This window comes from Mirounga leonina, unplaced genomic scaffold, assembly GCF_011800145.1.
Source record: "Mirounga leonina isolate KUSES-001 unplaced genomic scaffold, KU_Mleo_1.0 Mir_166, whole genome shotgun sequence".
Taxonomy (NCBI): Eukaryota; Metazoa; Chordata; class Mammalia; order Carnivora; family Phocidae; genus Mirounga; species Mirounga leonina.
This window is the reverse complement of record NW_023270418.1, coordinates 31700890-31714719: the sequence shown is the minus strand read 5'-3', so window position 1 is coordinate 31714719 and position 13830 is coordinate 31700890. Positions and strand designations below refer to the sequence as shown.

The 13830-nt window shown below is 52.5% G+C and overlaps 1 protein-coding gene across 3 annotated transcripts; it reads left to right on the top strand.

Moving 5' to 3' along the window:
* Positions 1-19: 19 nt before the first annotated feature.
* Positions 20-2664, top strand: CUNH11orf68 (chromosome unknown C11orf68 homolog). 3 transcript variants are annotated; one of them, XM_035013292.1, is made up of 2 exons: positions 20-97; positions 794-2663. In XM_035013292.1, exon 2 carries the CDS (start codon positions 795-797, stop codon positions 1548-1550), a length of 756 nt encoding a protein of 251 aa, XP_034869183.1. In that variant the 5' UTR covers positions 20-97; position 794; the 3' UTR covers positions 1551-2663. The 3 variants fall into 3 exon arrangements, with proteins under 3 accessions (XP_034869183.1, XP_034869186.1, XP_034869184.1); XM_035013295.1 differs by having other exon boundaries at positions 31-97; positions 791-2664; XM_035013293.1 differs by lacking the exon at positions 20-97 and adding an exon at positions 156-511 and having other exon boundaries at positions 791-2664.
* The last annotated feature ends 11166 nt before the right edge of the window (positions 2665-13830 follow it).

Here is a 13830-nt window from a genome sequence, read left to right as displayed (position 1 = left end):
GCGGTGGCGGCGGCGGCGGCGCAGGCGGCGCAGAGCCCCGGCAGGAGCGGAGCCGGGCGCGGGGCTGGGCCGGCGCCGAGCGCGGCGAAGGCCGGAGGTGACGGCGGGGCTGCGGGAGGGGGCAGGGCAGGGCTGGGCGGGGGCGCGGCTCGGGCTGTGGGCGCTAATGGTGGCGGGCGCGGCTGGCCCGAGGCTGGCGCTCTCGTAGGCTCTACCAAGCCTGGGTTCCAGGCCGGCCACCGCCCCATTGGCCTTGGACTGGTCACTGCCCTTTCTGGGCATCAATGTGCTCGTCTTCAAGTGGGCCCGACAGCGCCATCCTCGAAGGTCTGGCCCTACTGGGCCTGCCTCGATGCTGCGCGAACGTGCGCTTCTTTGCCTCCCTTCGTTAAATCCCAGCGCTCGGGATCCTTGCCAGTTATTGTCAGGGCCAGGAGGTGTAGCGGGGCTGCTTGCTCCCACACCTGAATTCACATTTCGGCCTTGTCACTCGTTGCAGGTGTGACCTTGGGTAAGTCACTTCTCTCTGAGCTTCAGTTTTCTGGTCTGTAAATCGGGGAGAGTGGTAATAAGATCATCAACAACCTTTATGCAGCGCTTATTCCACCTCAGGTGTTTAATGCTCAACAGCTCTAGGGGACAGGAACAGTTGTCCTCTGTAAAGATGCAACTGAGGCATGGACGTTAAGTCCTGCCCAAGGCCACCGAGTTTAGCCCATTGGCTGCACCTGGTACGGCCCAGCAAACTGTAGATGTGTCCTGGGCCTGCCCTAACTCCGTTCCTTCACAGCAGGATGGAGCCAGGTGAAGAGATGGAGGAGGAAGACTCTCCAGGCGGCCGTGAGGATGGCTTCACTGCTGAGCACCTGGCCGCAGAGGCCATGGCAGCTGACATGGACCCCTGGCTGGTGTTTGATGCCCGAACCACACCTGCTGCCGAGCTGGATGCCTGGTTGGCCAAGTACCCACCATCCCAAGTTACTCGCTATGGGGACCCTGGCTCGCCCAACTCTGAGCCTGTGGGCTGGATTGCAGCATATGGGCAGGGCTATGTCCCCAACTCGGGTGATGTGCAGGGCCTGCAGGCAGCCTGGGAAGCTCTGCAGACCAGCGGGCGGCCCATCACACCGAGTACCCTGCGCCAGCTGGCCATCACCCATCATGTGCTCTCTGGCAAGTGGCTGATACACCTGGCACCTGGCTTCAAGCTGGACCACGCCTGGGCTGGCATTGCTCGGGCTGTGGTCGAGGGCCGGCTTCAGGTGGCCAAGGTGAGCCCACGGGCCAGGGAGGGTGGGCGCCAGGTCATCTGTGTTTACACGGATGACTTTACGGACCGCTTGGGTGTACTGGAGGCAGATGCTGCCATCCGTGCGGCAGGCATTAAGTGCCTGCTCACCTACAAGCCTGACGTCTATACCTACCTGGGCATCTACCGGGCCAACCGCTGGCACCTCTGCCCCACTCTCTATGAGAGTCGTTTTCAGCTGGGGGGCAGTACCCGCGGCTCCCGTGTGCTGGACCGCGCCAACAATGTGGAACTAACCTAGTGTGGCCAAGGGGGGGAGACCACCTATTGCCCCTTTCCCCCCGCTCCCTGCTAGGGTTGGATCCTCCCATCTTCCTCCTCTTTGTCCCAAGGAGTTTGAGCCCCCTAGCTCTGAGGACTACGCCAATCGGGAACTGCCTGCATCTTCGATCCCTTTGAACTCTTGTCCTCCGTTCAGGGCTGACTCAAGTCCCCACCAGCTGGAGGCTCTGGCTCCCTGAGGGCCGGACCCTCAGCCTCTCTTTTCACTGCTGCTCCCCTCGGTCATCCAGGACCACAGGCTGGGTACAGATTCCCAGGAGGAGAGCCTTCCTTGGCCACCCTCATCCCCAGCTGTACCTCCCTCTCCTCCTAAATCCTTTCCTTCTCTTCCCTCACAAGAGAGAAACATTAGTGCTTCCAGTCCCTCTTGGAGCCTTCAGTCCAAGGGGCAAAGGCCCTGCAGGCCTAAGCATGCTATTTTGTTGGGGGGGAGGGGGTGATTGTACCCACTCAGCCCTTGGCAGAGAGAAGGGGTGCCAGGGCCATGGACATGGGGCCTGCCCCTCCCTGCCACCTCATACAGCCTGCACCACCTTCCTTCCTTCCTTTACTACCTTGACATGTGCCTGCTCCTGGCATTTCAATAAAACCCAGTTTGGGTGTGTGTCTTGAGTGTTTTTTAAAATACTGGTTACCTGCTTTGGTTGCTGGGGAGAGGCAGGGCCAGGAGAGACTGCTTCTCTGCCCTAAGTGGGTACCCCTAACTGCCCCCAGTAATAAGATTCACCTCATTGCCAAGGCTGGGAACCTCTCTGAGAGCCTCTGCAAAGCCAGTCCTGCTTCCCCTCCATCCCAAGAATCAGAATCAGTTTCTCAGTGGTTTCCCATAAATCTAGGGGCTTGACCCAGCAAAGTCTGAGCACAGGGTGTATTTGTGTCAGTTAGAGAAAGGTACCCTCTTGCTCCTGGCATTTCTAGGTTAGGGGATATGGTCTGGTGAGCAGAGGATGGGCTAGACTTCAGCCGCCTGGGTTGGACATCCTTACGCAGTAAACAACCTGCACAACCATAAGGAACTCTGGAAGCGCTCTCGTTTAGACTCACTTCTCCCGCCCTGACTGTCCTGGGCCCCTGGACAGTTTGCATAGCACTTCATATGTCTTATTTAAGTCTCACAACCTGCTTTGGAGATGTTGGTCCCATTGTGTGTTCAAGGAAATAGAAGCCAAGAGGGAAAAGGAGTTCTCTCAGGGTCATGCAGTGAGTTGGGCAGAGTAGGACTTAACACCCTGGCCCCTGCCTCCTCCTCAGGCTGTTACCCAGGGCCTCACCCACCATGAGTTCTTCACAACCCACAAGGCACATTCACTCACATGATGTGGGCAGCACCACTCAACTGAGGCTACTGTAATGTGGGAGTCTGGCTCCAACATCCCCCAGCCCTGTGCCTGGCCCTGGCCTTGATTGGAGGCCAGGGTTTCTGGCAAGGAGCCCCTTGGGACGCTGCTCTCGTGCCGTGCCGGAGCTGACTCAGCCTCCAGCAGCCTCACCAAATTGGAATTTGGAGCAGGGGAGCGGAGATGCCACTGGGCTGACTGGGTGGAAATGGGTGAGTCATGAGATGCTGGCTCAGCCCCCTCCCCAGCTTCCTCCTCACCCCAAGTTTCCCCAGGGCTGAGTTCCCTCAGCCCAGTCCTGGGAAGTCCCAGAGCTAGGTGGTCTCTGACTTGGAGCCCATTGCCCTGCATCCCTCAGACAAGCAATGCTTTGCACTTGACCAAATCGGGCCAAGGCTTGGGGGGATCCTGCCAGGCCCTGATGGGTCCCGCAAAGCAGCCCCGGTGGTATCAACAGCACCTGATTCTCCTTTCCTAACAAAGCATTTCACACACTTCCCTCCCTCTTCCATCCTCATGGCGCTGCCTTAGCCCACTCCTCACTCGCACACCACTGCAGCTTGCCTCCTCTGCCTCATTGCCTCCCACCGACCCCATCTCTCCCCCTACAGCCAGCTCTCCTGCAGAGCTACCCGTGCCCCTCTCCTCAAAACCCTTCCGTTGGGGCGCCTGGGTGGCTCAGTTGGTTAAGCAGCTGCCTTTGGCTCAGGTCATGATCCCAGGGTCCTGGGATAGAGACCTGCATCAGGCTCTCTCTTCAGTGGGGAGCCTGCTTCTCCCTCTCCCTCTGTCTGCTGCTTCCCCTGCTTGTGCTCTTTCTCTCTCTGTCAAATAAATAAATAAAATCTTAAAAACAAAACCCTTCCGTGGTTCCCCGTAGCCTGCAATATAGAGTCCACTCTCTGGAGGCAGCCATGACCCTAGACCCCTGCCAAGCCCCAGCTTCCCTCAGGTGCCCCTTCCTGCCTGTGCTCACCGCACTGGAGCCAACTGGCACTTCCTTCACCCCTTGGCATGCAGCCCTGGGCCTCAGGACGTTCCTTCTGCTTGAACACCTGTCATTCAGCAAGGATTGGGAGGTTACTTATATAATCACTCGATTGATGCCTATCTCTCGCTGGTCCTAAGCCATATGCCCAGACTGTGGGGCTTAGTGAAAGCAAGAACAACATCTAAATCTCAGCCCTATCCCCAGAGCCTAGCACAGTGCTTGGCCAGAGCAACCTCTCCATAAATTAACTAAAATCCAAATCCAAATTTCAATTCAAATCCAGTCCCTACCTGTTCCTCTGGACTCCTCTCCTTCATTCTCTGCTTCACCCTTCTTGTTCCAGAAGCATGAGCTGCCTGGTGTTTTCTTGCAGGCATGCTGGCCTTTCTCACTTTTGTGTCTTGCTCATACTGTCACCTCCATTTGGTGTTCCTGACCCTCACATGCTTTCCTGGCTGAACACATGTCACACCTACCAGCCCATCCTCCCAGAGATTTGTCCTTCCCCATTCATCCACACCCCAAGCTCCCAGAACACCCACCCCGCTGTGTGTGGCTCTCATCTGTGTGTCTGGGGACCCCCGCAAGGACAGTGGCTCCACTTTATCCTGCAGGGTGTCTTCAGGGTCCAGCATAGGACCTGGCCTAGCACAAGTGCCAAGTAAACATTATTGAATAAATGAGTGATTGAATGAAAGTCACTCTCTGTCTCCGGGCCTGTTTCCTCATTCTGTTCATAACAAGAGCGAGGCACTGTGCTGAGTGTTTCCCTCCATCATCTCATCAAAGTCTCACCTGGCTCTGTTATTACTGCTGTTTTGCAGAAAAGGAAACGGAGGCCCAAAGAGGTGCAGTAATTGGTTCCAGGTTACAAAGCCGTAAGTGACAGAGCCAAGATTTGAATCCAGGTCATCCAACCCCAGAGCGCCTGATGGCATTGTTGAGCCCAGCACTATAGGAAAGTGCCGTTGGGGGCGCCTGGGTGGCTCAGATGGTTGAGTCTGCCTTCGGCTCAGGTCATGATCCCAGGGTCCTGGGATCGAGTCCCGCATCGGGCTCCCTGCTCAGTGGGGAGCCTGCTTCTCCCTCTGCCTCTCTCTCTGTGTCTCTTATGAATAAATAAAATCTTTAAAAAAAAAAAAGGGAAAGTGCTCTTGGAGTGAGGAGCTGCAACGATAAATAAGCCCCATCAAGGACTTAGGACCTGACTTGTAAACTACACAAGTTAGGTCCTCAGAACTGCCGGAGAGGACAGACTGGGCCAAGACTAAGATTCCCATTTTACTGATGGAGAAACTGAGATGCAGAGAGTACAGTGACTAAGCCTACCTGGGCAGGAAGGATCTCCCAGGCCTATGGTAAAGACTGCTTCCCTACCAGGCCAGGGACTCCCCAGGATCCACCCCCTCAGGCTGGCAGGGGATTCTTCCCTGTTTGGAGTAAGGAAACAGCCCAGGCCCAGGGTGGGCTAGGCTGAGTAAACTTGGACAAGCCCCTATGCTCAGCCCTCTTTTATAAAACCACATAAAGGATGACTGAGGCCAGGGAAAGGAGACCCCCACACACACAATCTACCTCCTCCCACTCACATGTCCTGTGTACCCCAAACCCCAGGGAGGAGGCTCTAGAGGGGCTGGCTGGGGAATGGGGAGAATATCTACCTGACCCCTGATCTCAGCTGGGGCTAGGTGGCTGAGCCGGAGAAGACAGGAAACAGCTGAGTTGGGAGAAAGTTTCAGCCAGGGCTTTGGTGAGGTTTGGGGGATTTTCCCAGCAGGGCAACTGCACCCCACTCCCGCCCACTGGGAGGGGCCCTGGCAGGGACGAGGCTTGGGTCACACAGCTGATTCATCCAGGGAGGGAAACTCCCCACTTCTCTGACGCGCATCCCCCAGACACTGAGGGGGTAACCTGAGGGCACACAGCCCAGAGACCCACTGAACCCATTTTCCCTTGATTATTGGCTTCCCACCAGGGCATGAAAACCCCCCGGCTGGACAGAGGGACAGAGTCAGGCAGTGGGGCACGGTATGGGGCAGCTTCCCAGGGAATGACCTCAGAGACTGGAACCAAAGCAATGGCCACACAAAGGGTGCCCTGGCCCCCTCCCCTCACCCACTTGTTTAGCTGAGGACACTGGGGGTCAGATAGTAAGAGTGAATGGGCACATGACCTAGTCGGTACCTGGCACTCCTCCAAGCAGTTTGCATGCATTAATGCATTTTGGTCCTCACAGCCCTCATTTTACTGAGGAAGGAATTGCAGACAGAAGAGGTAAAGTAACTTGGCCATGGTCAAGGCTAGAAACACTCTGGCAGCCTCCACAACTCCCCTAAAATGTTCATACACACCCCTGTGGCAGGGAGCTGTGTCCCCGGTCACTGAGCAGCTCTGGCTCCTGGGAACTCTAGAGGACAGACATGTCACCCACTGGGCCCTGGCTCCTCCCAGGCTCAAAAGAGAAAGCTTGTCCCACAGGGGGAGAAAAAAAATCAGTCAAACCCCCAGAGGCCAGGAGAGGGCAGAGAAGCATTCCCGCCAAAATCTTCCTCTCTTAAGGCTTTGACTCCTTTCCAAACCCCCATCCTTTCCTCCGGAGCCAGAGCCTCCCTTTCCGGTCTGCCAGCCCGGCTCCCCTCCCTGACACCACACATACACACTCACGCAGGAACACACGGGCACTGGCGTGCACGCTGAGTCCAGCCTCCAGACCCCTGCCCCTCGGCCGGGCAGGCTGGGGTCCTGCCAGGTGTTGGAGGGGCCCTGAGAGTTGGGGCTTTTTGAGGCATGGCCAAAGGCCCTCCACAGGCAAGTTCTGCCCCATCTGGCTCCCACTCACAGGCCGCATGACTCACCCCCTCGCCCCCCATGACTCAGTTTACATGGGTGCCCAGAGGTCCTCCCAGCGAGGGTGGGGTGATTTATTGGCCCGGCCTAGGCCTGCCAGCCTTTTATGCCAGGATGAGCGTTTCATCCCCCTCCTGGCCCGGAGCAGGATCTGGCACCCTGGAGCCCAGGGGTGGGGGTAGGCCTCAGGTCCAGGACTGTGAGGAGAGCCCAAGAACTGGGTGACAGGCCCTAACTGTCCTGGGCTTAGGTCTGCAGGGAGCAGGAACTGCTCCAGGAACCCTAAGGGGTGAGGCTGAGCGGGCAGAGCCGTCCTGAGCACTGACAGCAGGACCCCTGATGCCCTCCACGCAGAGGGAATGGTCCACATGGCACAAAACTCGACGGCATGAAAATGCTAACACTTACTGAGCCCTTCTACGGGAAACCAGTCCTGTGCTAAGTGCCATCCGCATCTAATCTCATTTACTCCCCCAACAACCCTGAAAAGCAGGTACAAACATTATATTACTTTCACAATGAGGAGACTGAGGCATAGAGAAGTTAAAAGAATGGCCCAGGTCACACAGCCAGAAAGCGGCTGAGCTGGGGCTTGAACCCAGGCCACCTGACTCCAGAAGTCTTATGGTGATCCTCTGCTGCTTCCCCAAACTGTGCTGGTTGGAGCAGAGGTGAGGGACCCGGGGGTCTGCCCTGCCCCTCCCCCAGGTGGATCTCCACTGAAACTTCTGGTTTTAGGGCTTACAGTGTGTAAATTACTCACCTGCAAGAAGAGAAAACTGAGGCTCCCAGAGGAAAAGGGGCTGGCCTGAGGTTGCAGAACAGATCAGAGATGCAGGTGGCTGGGACCATGTCTTTGATGCTCTCTAGGATGCCCTGGGCTGGAGAGGTGGCTGGTGGGGGAGGGAAACCCAGGACAAGAGTGGGGACATGGTAGCCCTGTCCCTGACTCCTGCTTAATCCAGCCCCTTTCTCCTCTGGAGCCTCAGGGTCCTCATCTGCCTCATGGGGACAGGTCTGCCATCGCAACAGGGTGGCATGAGCCTCAAAGGACAGCAGAGGGACAGGCCCCTGTGCATGCTCAAACAGTAGGCCCTGGAAACAGCAGCTCAGCCCCCACTTGTACCTCATCCTCTTCCTCGCCCGGGCCCCACCACATGACTCCCTCTGACCTTGAGAGCCTGGAGGGCCAGGCCCAGAAGACCTTCCCACAAGGGACTCCAGCCCCCTCTTCCCTAGATTCCAGCCTCAGCGAACTGGGCACAGGTCACTTCCCTGTTCAAACACCACTCAGGAGTCCCCTTGTCTCCCAGCCCAAGTCAAGTTCCTCGGCAGGGCATTCAAGGACCCTGGCTTAGGCCTCACTCTGCCCACCCTTCCAGCTCACAGCCCAACACACATCCCACCACGTGCTCTGGACCTCAGCGTCCCCAGGCCTTTGTGCCCACCGACTTCAACCCCAGGAACAGCTCCCCCAACCTCACCTACTCCCCTGCCAGGAAGCCTGCCCTCCCCTGGTGGGAAAGAATCCTTCCTTCCTGGCGCTTCCTGTAGTGCCCCCTGGTGCTCTCCAGCTCTGGTCCCCCAGCATTGCCGACCTACCACCAGGGCTGTTTTCCTCAGTGTCTGATCACCTCTCGGCGGCGCTGTAAGTGTCCTGGGGCCAAGACCAAGTCTTTAATCATCCCTACCTCCCCCACAGCTGGCTCCATTCGACTTTATATTCAGTTAATTCAGGACAATGGATATAGAAACTGGTCCATCATGCAATGGGGTCGGACTCAGCAATCAAAAGGAGTAAGCTGCTGCTCCGCACATCCAGGTGAGTCTCAGACCTAATGGTGTGAGTCAGAAGGCAGACACAAAAGAGCTCGAACTATAGGCTTCCACCGATGTGAAAGTCCAAAGAGACCGAACTAATCTGTGGCAATAGAACTGAGATAAGTGACTTCCCGTGGGAAGGAGGAGAGAATGACTGCAAAGAGGCAGGAGAGAACTTTTTTGGGCGGGGGGGTGGAAATGTTCTATATCTTGATTTGAACATGCTCACAGGTATCTAAAATGATCAAACAACCGACCAATACATGGTACTGAATGTAAAATATAGTTCAACGAAGTAGGCTTTTTTTTTTTTTTTAATGGGGCAGATCTACATATACTTCGTGGAAGGATTTCCAAGATACAAGGAAACAAAAAAGCAAGGAGAAAACAGGATGCAGAGCAGGCGACCTTCTGGGTAAAAAAGATACACAAGAAGGTGGTCACACCAGAGTGTGGTTTCCACCGTGTACCCTTGTGTAGCTTCTGGATCTTGAAGCATGTAAAAGTACTGCCTAGTAAAAGAGAAATGCAATGAAAAATTAAAAAATAGAAGGCAAAGTAAAAAATAAAGATCATGTTTTAAAATAACTTAAGGGCCACCTGGGTGGCTTAGTTGGTTGAGCATCTGCCTTCAGCTCAGGTCCATGTACCCTGTGACCTAATAAGTCCACCCCTGGGACTTATCCTGGAGAAATAAGTGCGATCGGCCACCGAAGGACACATCCGTTTATACGAAGTTCAAGAACAGGCAAAGTCATCAATGATGCTAGAAGTCAGAATAGTGGTACCCGTGGGTGGGGAGTGGTGATTGACGGGGGCCACAAGGAGCTTGGGAGCTGTAGAAGTGTCCTCTATCATGATGAGGGCAGTAGCTACATGGGTTTACATACATGTAACAAGTCATTGAGCTGAACATGTTGGATGAGCGCACTTCACTAGATGTATATTAAACTTCAATTTAGCCAGGAACCAAAATATAAGAACCAAAATTATAAAACAATTAGAAGAAAACATGGGGGTAAATGTTCAAATTTGGCAGTAGATTCATAGCTCTGACACTGGAAGAATGAGCAACAAAAGAAAAAAACAGAGATTGGACTTCATAAAAATGTTAAAAACTTTTGTGCATCAAAGGGTGTTCTGAAGGGGCGCCTGGGTGGCTTAGTCGTTAAGCGTCTGCCTTCGGCTCAGGTCATGATCCCAGGGTCCTGGGATCGAGCCCCGCATCGGGCTCCCTGCTCGGCGGGAAGCCTGCTTCTCCCTCTCCCACTCCCCCTGCTTGTGTTCCCTCTCTCGCTGTGTCTCTCTCTGTCAAATAAATAAATAAAATCTTTAAAAAAAAAAAGGGTGTTCTGAAAAATGTGAAAAGACAACCTACAGAATGGGAGAAAATATCTGCAGATCATATTTTTAATAAGGGTTTGCTAGCCAGAATATATGAAGAACTCTTATAATTCAACAACCACACACACACACAAAAAAAACAATTAGGGGTGCCTGGCTGGCTCAGTCCGTAAAACATGGGACTCTTGATCTCAGGTTGTGAATTTAAGCCCTACATTGGGCATGGAGCCAACTTAAAAAAAAATTAGAAATGGGCAGAGGACTTGAATAGACATTCATCCCTAAAGTATATATAAATAGCAAAAAAGCACATGAAAAGATATTCATCATTAAGGAACATGGTCTGTTATTAAGGAAACGCAAATTAAAACACAATGAGATACCACATCACACCCTCTAGGATGTCTTTCATTTCAAAAACGGAAATAATAAATGTTGGCAAGGATGTGGGCAAATTAGAACCCTCATACACTGCCAGTAGGAATGTAAAATGGTGCAACTGCTTTGTAAAACAGTCTGGCAGTTTTTCACAAGGTGAAACAGAGAATTACCATATGAGCCAGCAATTCTACTCTTAGGTACATACCCAAAATAAATGAAACATATGTCCACACAAAAACTTGTGCACAAATGTCTATAGCAGCCTTAGTCATAATACCCCAAAAGGAGAAACATTCAAATGTCCATCAACTTATGAATAAATAAATAATTGGTATATCCATACAATAGAATATTATTCAGCAATAAAAAAGAACAGAGTATTTATACATACGACAACATAAATGAGCCTGGAAAACATGCTAAGGGAAAGAAACCAGATGTAGAAGGTCACATTTGGTATGATTCCATTTATATGAAATGTACAAAATAGGCAAATCCATAGAGACAGAAAGAGGATTAGTGGTTCCCAGGAAATGCGATTGGGAGTGATTTCTTCATGGGAAGGGGATGATTTTCTGGTATAATAAAAAAGTTTTGAAAACTAGAGAGAAGTGGTGGTTGCACAACATTGTGAATGCACAAAATTCTATTGAAGTCTATGCTTTAAAACGGTTAATTGTATGTTATGTAAATTTCAACCTCATTTATAAAATAAATAAACTTCAATTTAAAAGGTGAATGGAGGGGCCGCTGGGTGGCTCAGTCGGTTAAGCAGCTGCCTTCAGCTCAGGTCATGTTCCCAGAGTCCTGGGATCGAGCCCCGCATCGGGCTCCCTGCTCAGCGGGAAGTCAGCTTCTCCCTCTGCCTTGTTCAATCTCTCTATCTCTCTGTCAAATAAATAAATAAAATCTTTAAAAAAAAGTGAATGGAGGGGTGCCTGAGTGGCTCAGTGGGTTAAGCGTCCAACTCTTGATTTCAGTTCAGGTCATGATCACAGGGTCCTGGGATCGAGCCCAAGTAGGGCTCTATGCTCAGTGGGAAGTCAGCTTAAGGATTTCTCTCCCTCTCCCTCTGCACCATCCCCCCAATCTCTCTCTCTCAAATAAATAAATACATCTTTGAAAAAATAAAAAGTGAATGGAAAATGAAACGCACAAACATCACCTCACATCCTAGGGGCACTGACAAGAACTTGCTGGGTGCCAAGCACACTCATCCGTCGCCTCCATTTGCCTCACTGCAGCCCCAAGAGATGGGCATTCTCTGGAGCTCAGAGAGGGAAGTGACTGAGCCAGGCTCACACAAGGTGCCAAGGGACAGTGCCCTAGTTTCTCAGACCTCTGGGCCCCCGGACTCCTGCAATCACGGTGGCCCCTTGGGAATCTCGCCTGGCCTCCCTGGGTGGGAGCTGGTGAGGTCAGGGGCCAGGAACGTTTCTGCAGCCGCGAAGCAGAAGTTAGTGACTGAGGAGCTTGGAATGTGCTGCCTCTGAAAGGTCCTCCTTGTGGCTCCACCAACGGTTAGGGCAGGAAGGGACTTTCAGAACCACGCAATCACACACACACACACACACACACACAGATTTGAGACCTGAGCCCCTGAGCTCAGTCACTGCCCCAGGATGCTGGGGAGAGTGGGACAGGGTGGTGTTTCTGGATCAGGCAGATGTATGCAGTCGAGGCTGACCTGTGTCAGTCCTCATATGTGCCACCACCAGACCGCCTTTGTCACCTTGACCCATCCAACTTGGGCTCAGCCAAAGAGTTCAAACATCAGTTAGTGTGTATGTGCTGCATGACTGCCTTGGAATGTGATCAGAACCCCAAGGGCTCCCACTTCTGGAGCTTTTTATTAACATGTGTATTTGTTTTTGCTGTGTTTTTTTTTAAAGATTTTATATATTTATTTCACAGAGAGAGATAGAGAGAGCAGGAACACAAGCAGGGGGAGTGGGAGAGGGAGAAGCAGGCTTCCCAGTGAGCAGGGAGCCCAATGTGGGGCTCGATCCCAGGACCCTGGGATCATGACCCAAGCCGAAGGCAGACGCTCAGTGAATGAGCCACCCAGGCATCCCTGGTTTTGCTATTTGTCAAGTTCTTACTATATGCCGGGCTAAACATGTGATTATTATTTTATTTCTATTCTGTAACAACCCTGACATGTAGATTGTGTGTCTCATCTAGATCATACAGCTGGTGAGCAGCCTAACCAAAATTCAAACTCCAGAACCCAGAGCTGTCTGATTTCAGCATGCATGTTCTTTTCCATGGATCACACTGCCTCAAATCACTCTCTCTCTCCCTCTGTCTCTTTCACCTCTCCATTTCTCATTCTGGTAAACTGCTGTTGGTTTCTTCTTAGAGAAAGACAAGCATTGAGTAGAATAAGGGCAAGGAAGAGGCACCAAGCTGGCAACCACCTTCTGAGCAAACAGCACTTTAGAGCTTACAAAGCATTTTCACATTTATGATTTCATTTGATCCTATAGCAACCCCATGAGGTCAGCAGGAGGCTCAATCACTCCCACTGGGCCTGGGACTCAAAGGGCAGGTGACCCACCCAGGGTCATAGAGACAGAAAATGGTAGCTTGGGGACTGGAAGCCCACGGCCAAGCTGGCCTTCTGTGTCTGAGTCCTGAGTGCACCCACAGACCCCAGGGAGGGCAGCCCAGGACCCTGCTTCCCCAAACTCTTCCTTCCCTGAGGACAAAACTGGAGCTGATCAAATGGAGGTAGCAGTGGAGCGCAGAAGAGCCCAGCTCTCTTTCTGTAGTTGTGTGACCCTGGCAGTGGGAGGAAGCAGAGAAGTTTTGGGGTGCTCCTCTCAGCACTGACATTCTGCACTGGTAAAAAAGTGTTTGGGAGGGCTTTGAGAAATCTTGACTGAGCGTGGGCTTGGGGCTCCCACAGCCCTGATTTGGCAACTTGCTTCAGCCACTCTCTTAGGGACATTAGGCACTTCAACATCCCTCAGCCTTAGTTTCCCCATCTGTAAAATGGGGATGACGATGGTACCTACTCCCCAGGGTTGTTGGCCTTGGTTGTTGAAATTTGGCCAGAGCCTCACATTCATACAGACCTTTGACATAATCTCCAAATAAGGCTGTTGACCACACAGCCCCCAGAGAATGGTGACGGTATTTACAGAAGATGGCACTTATCAGACCACAGGACAGCTGTGTCCCGCTGCAGGCTCTACAGGCTCTTAACCGCTTATGGAGGCTCTGATTTAAAACTTGTTATAACTTCTGAAATTATCCTATGAGTAGCACGGTCATGTTGCCTTGTATTTGTGGATAGTTCAAACCATTAACTTGTTCATTGTAAACATTTCCCTTCCGGTAAGCCTGGTTTATCACTTCTCCACTTTTTAGTATACCTGAATCTTAGATGCCAGTAGCAGGGTTCCTGGCATGAAGTAAGCACCCAGCAAATAAAATAATAACCACCACAATCACATTTATAATCCACTTCACTGTTTCCGGACCCCTTTCTCATTCTTCATTTCAACCTCTCA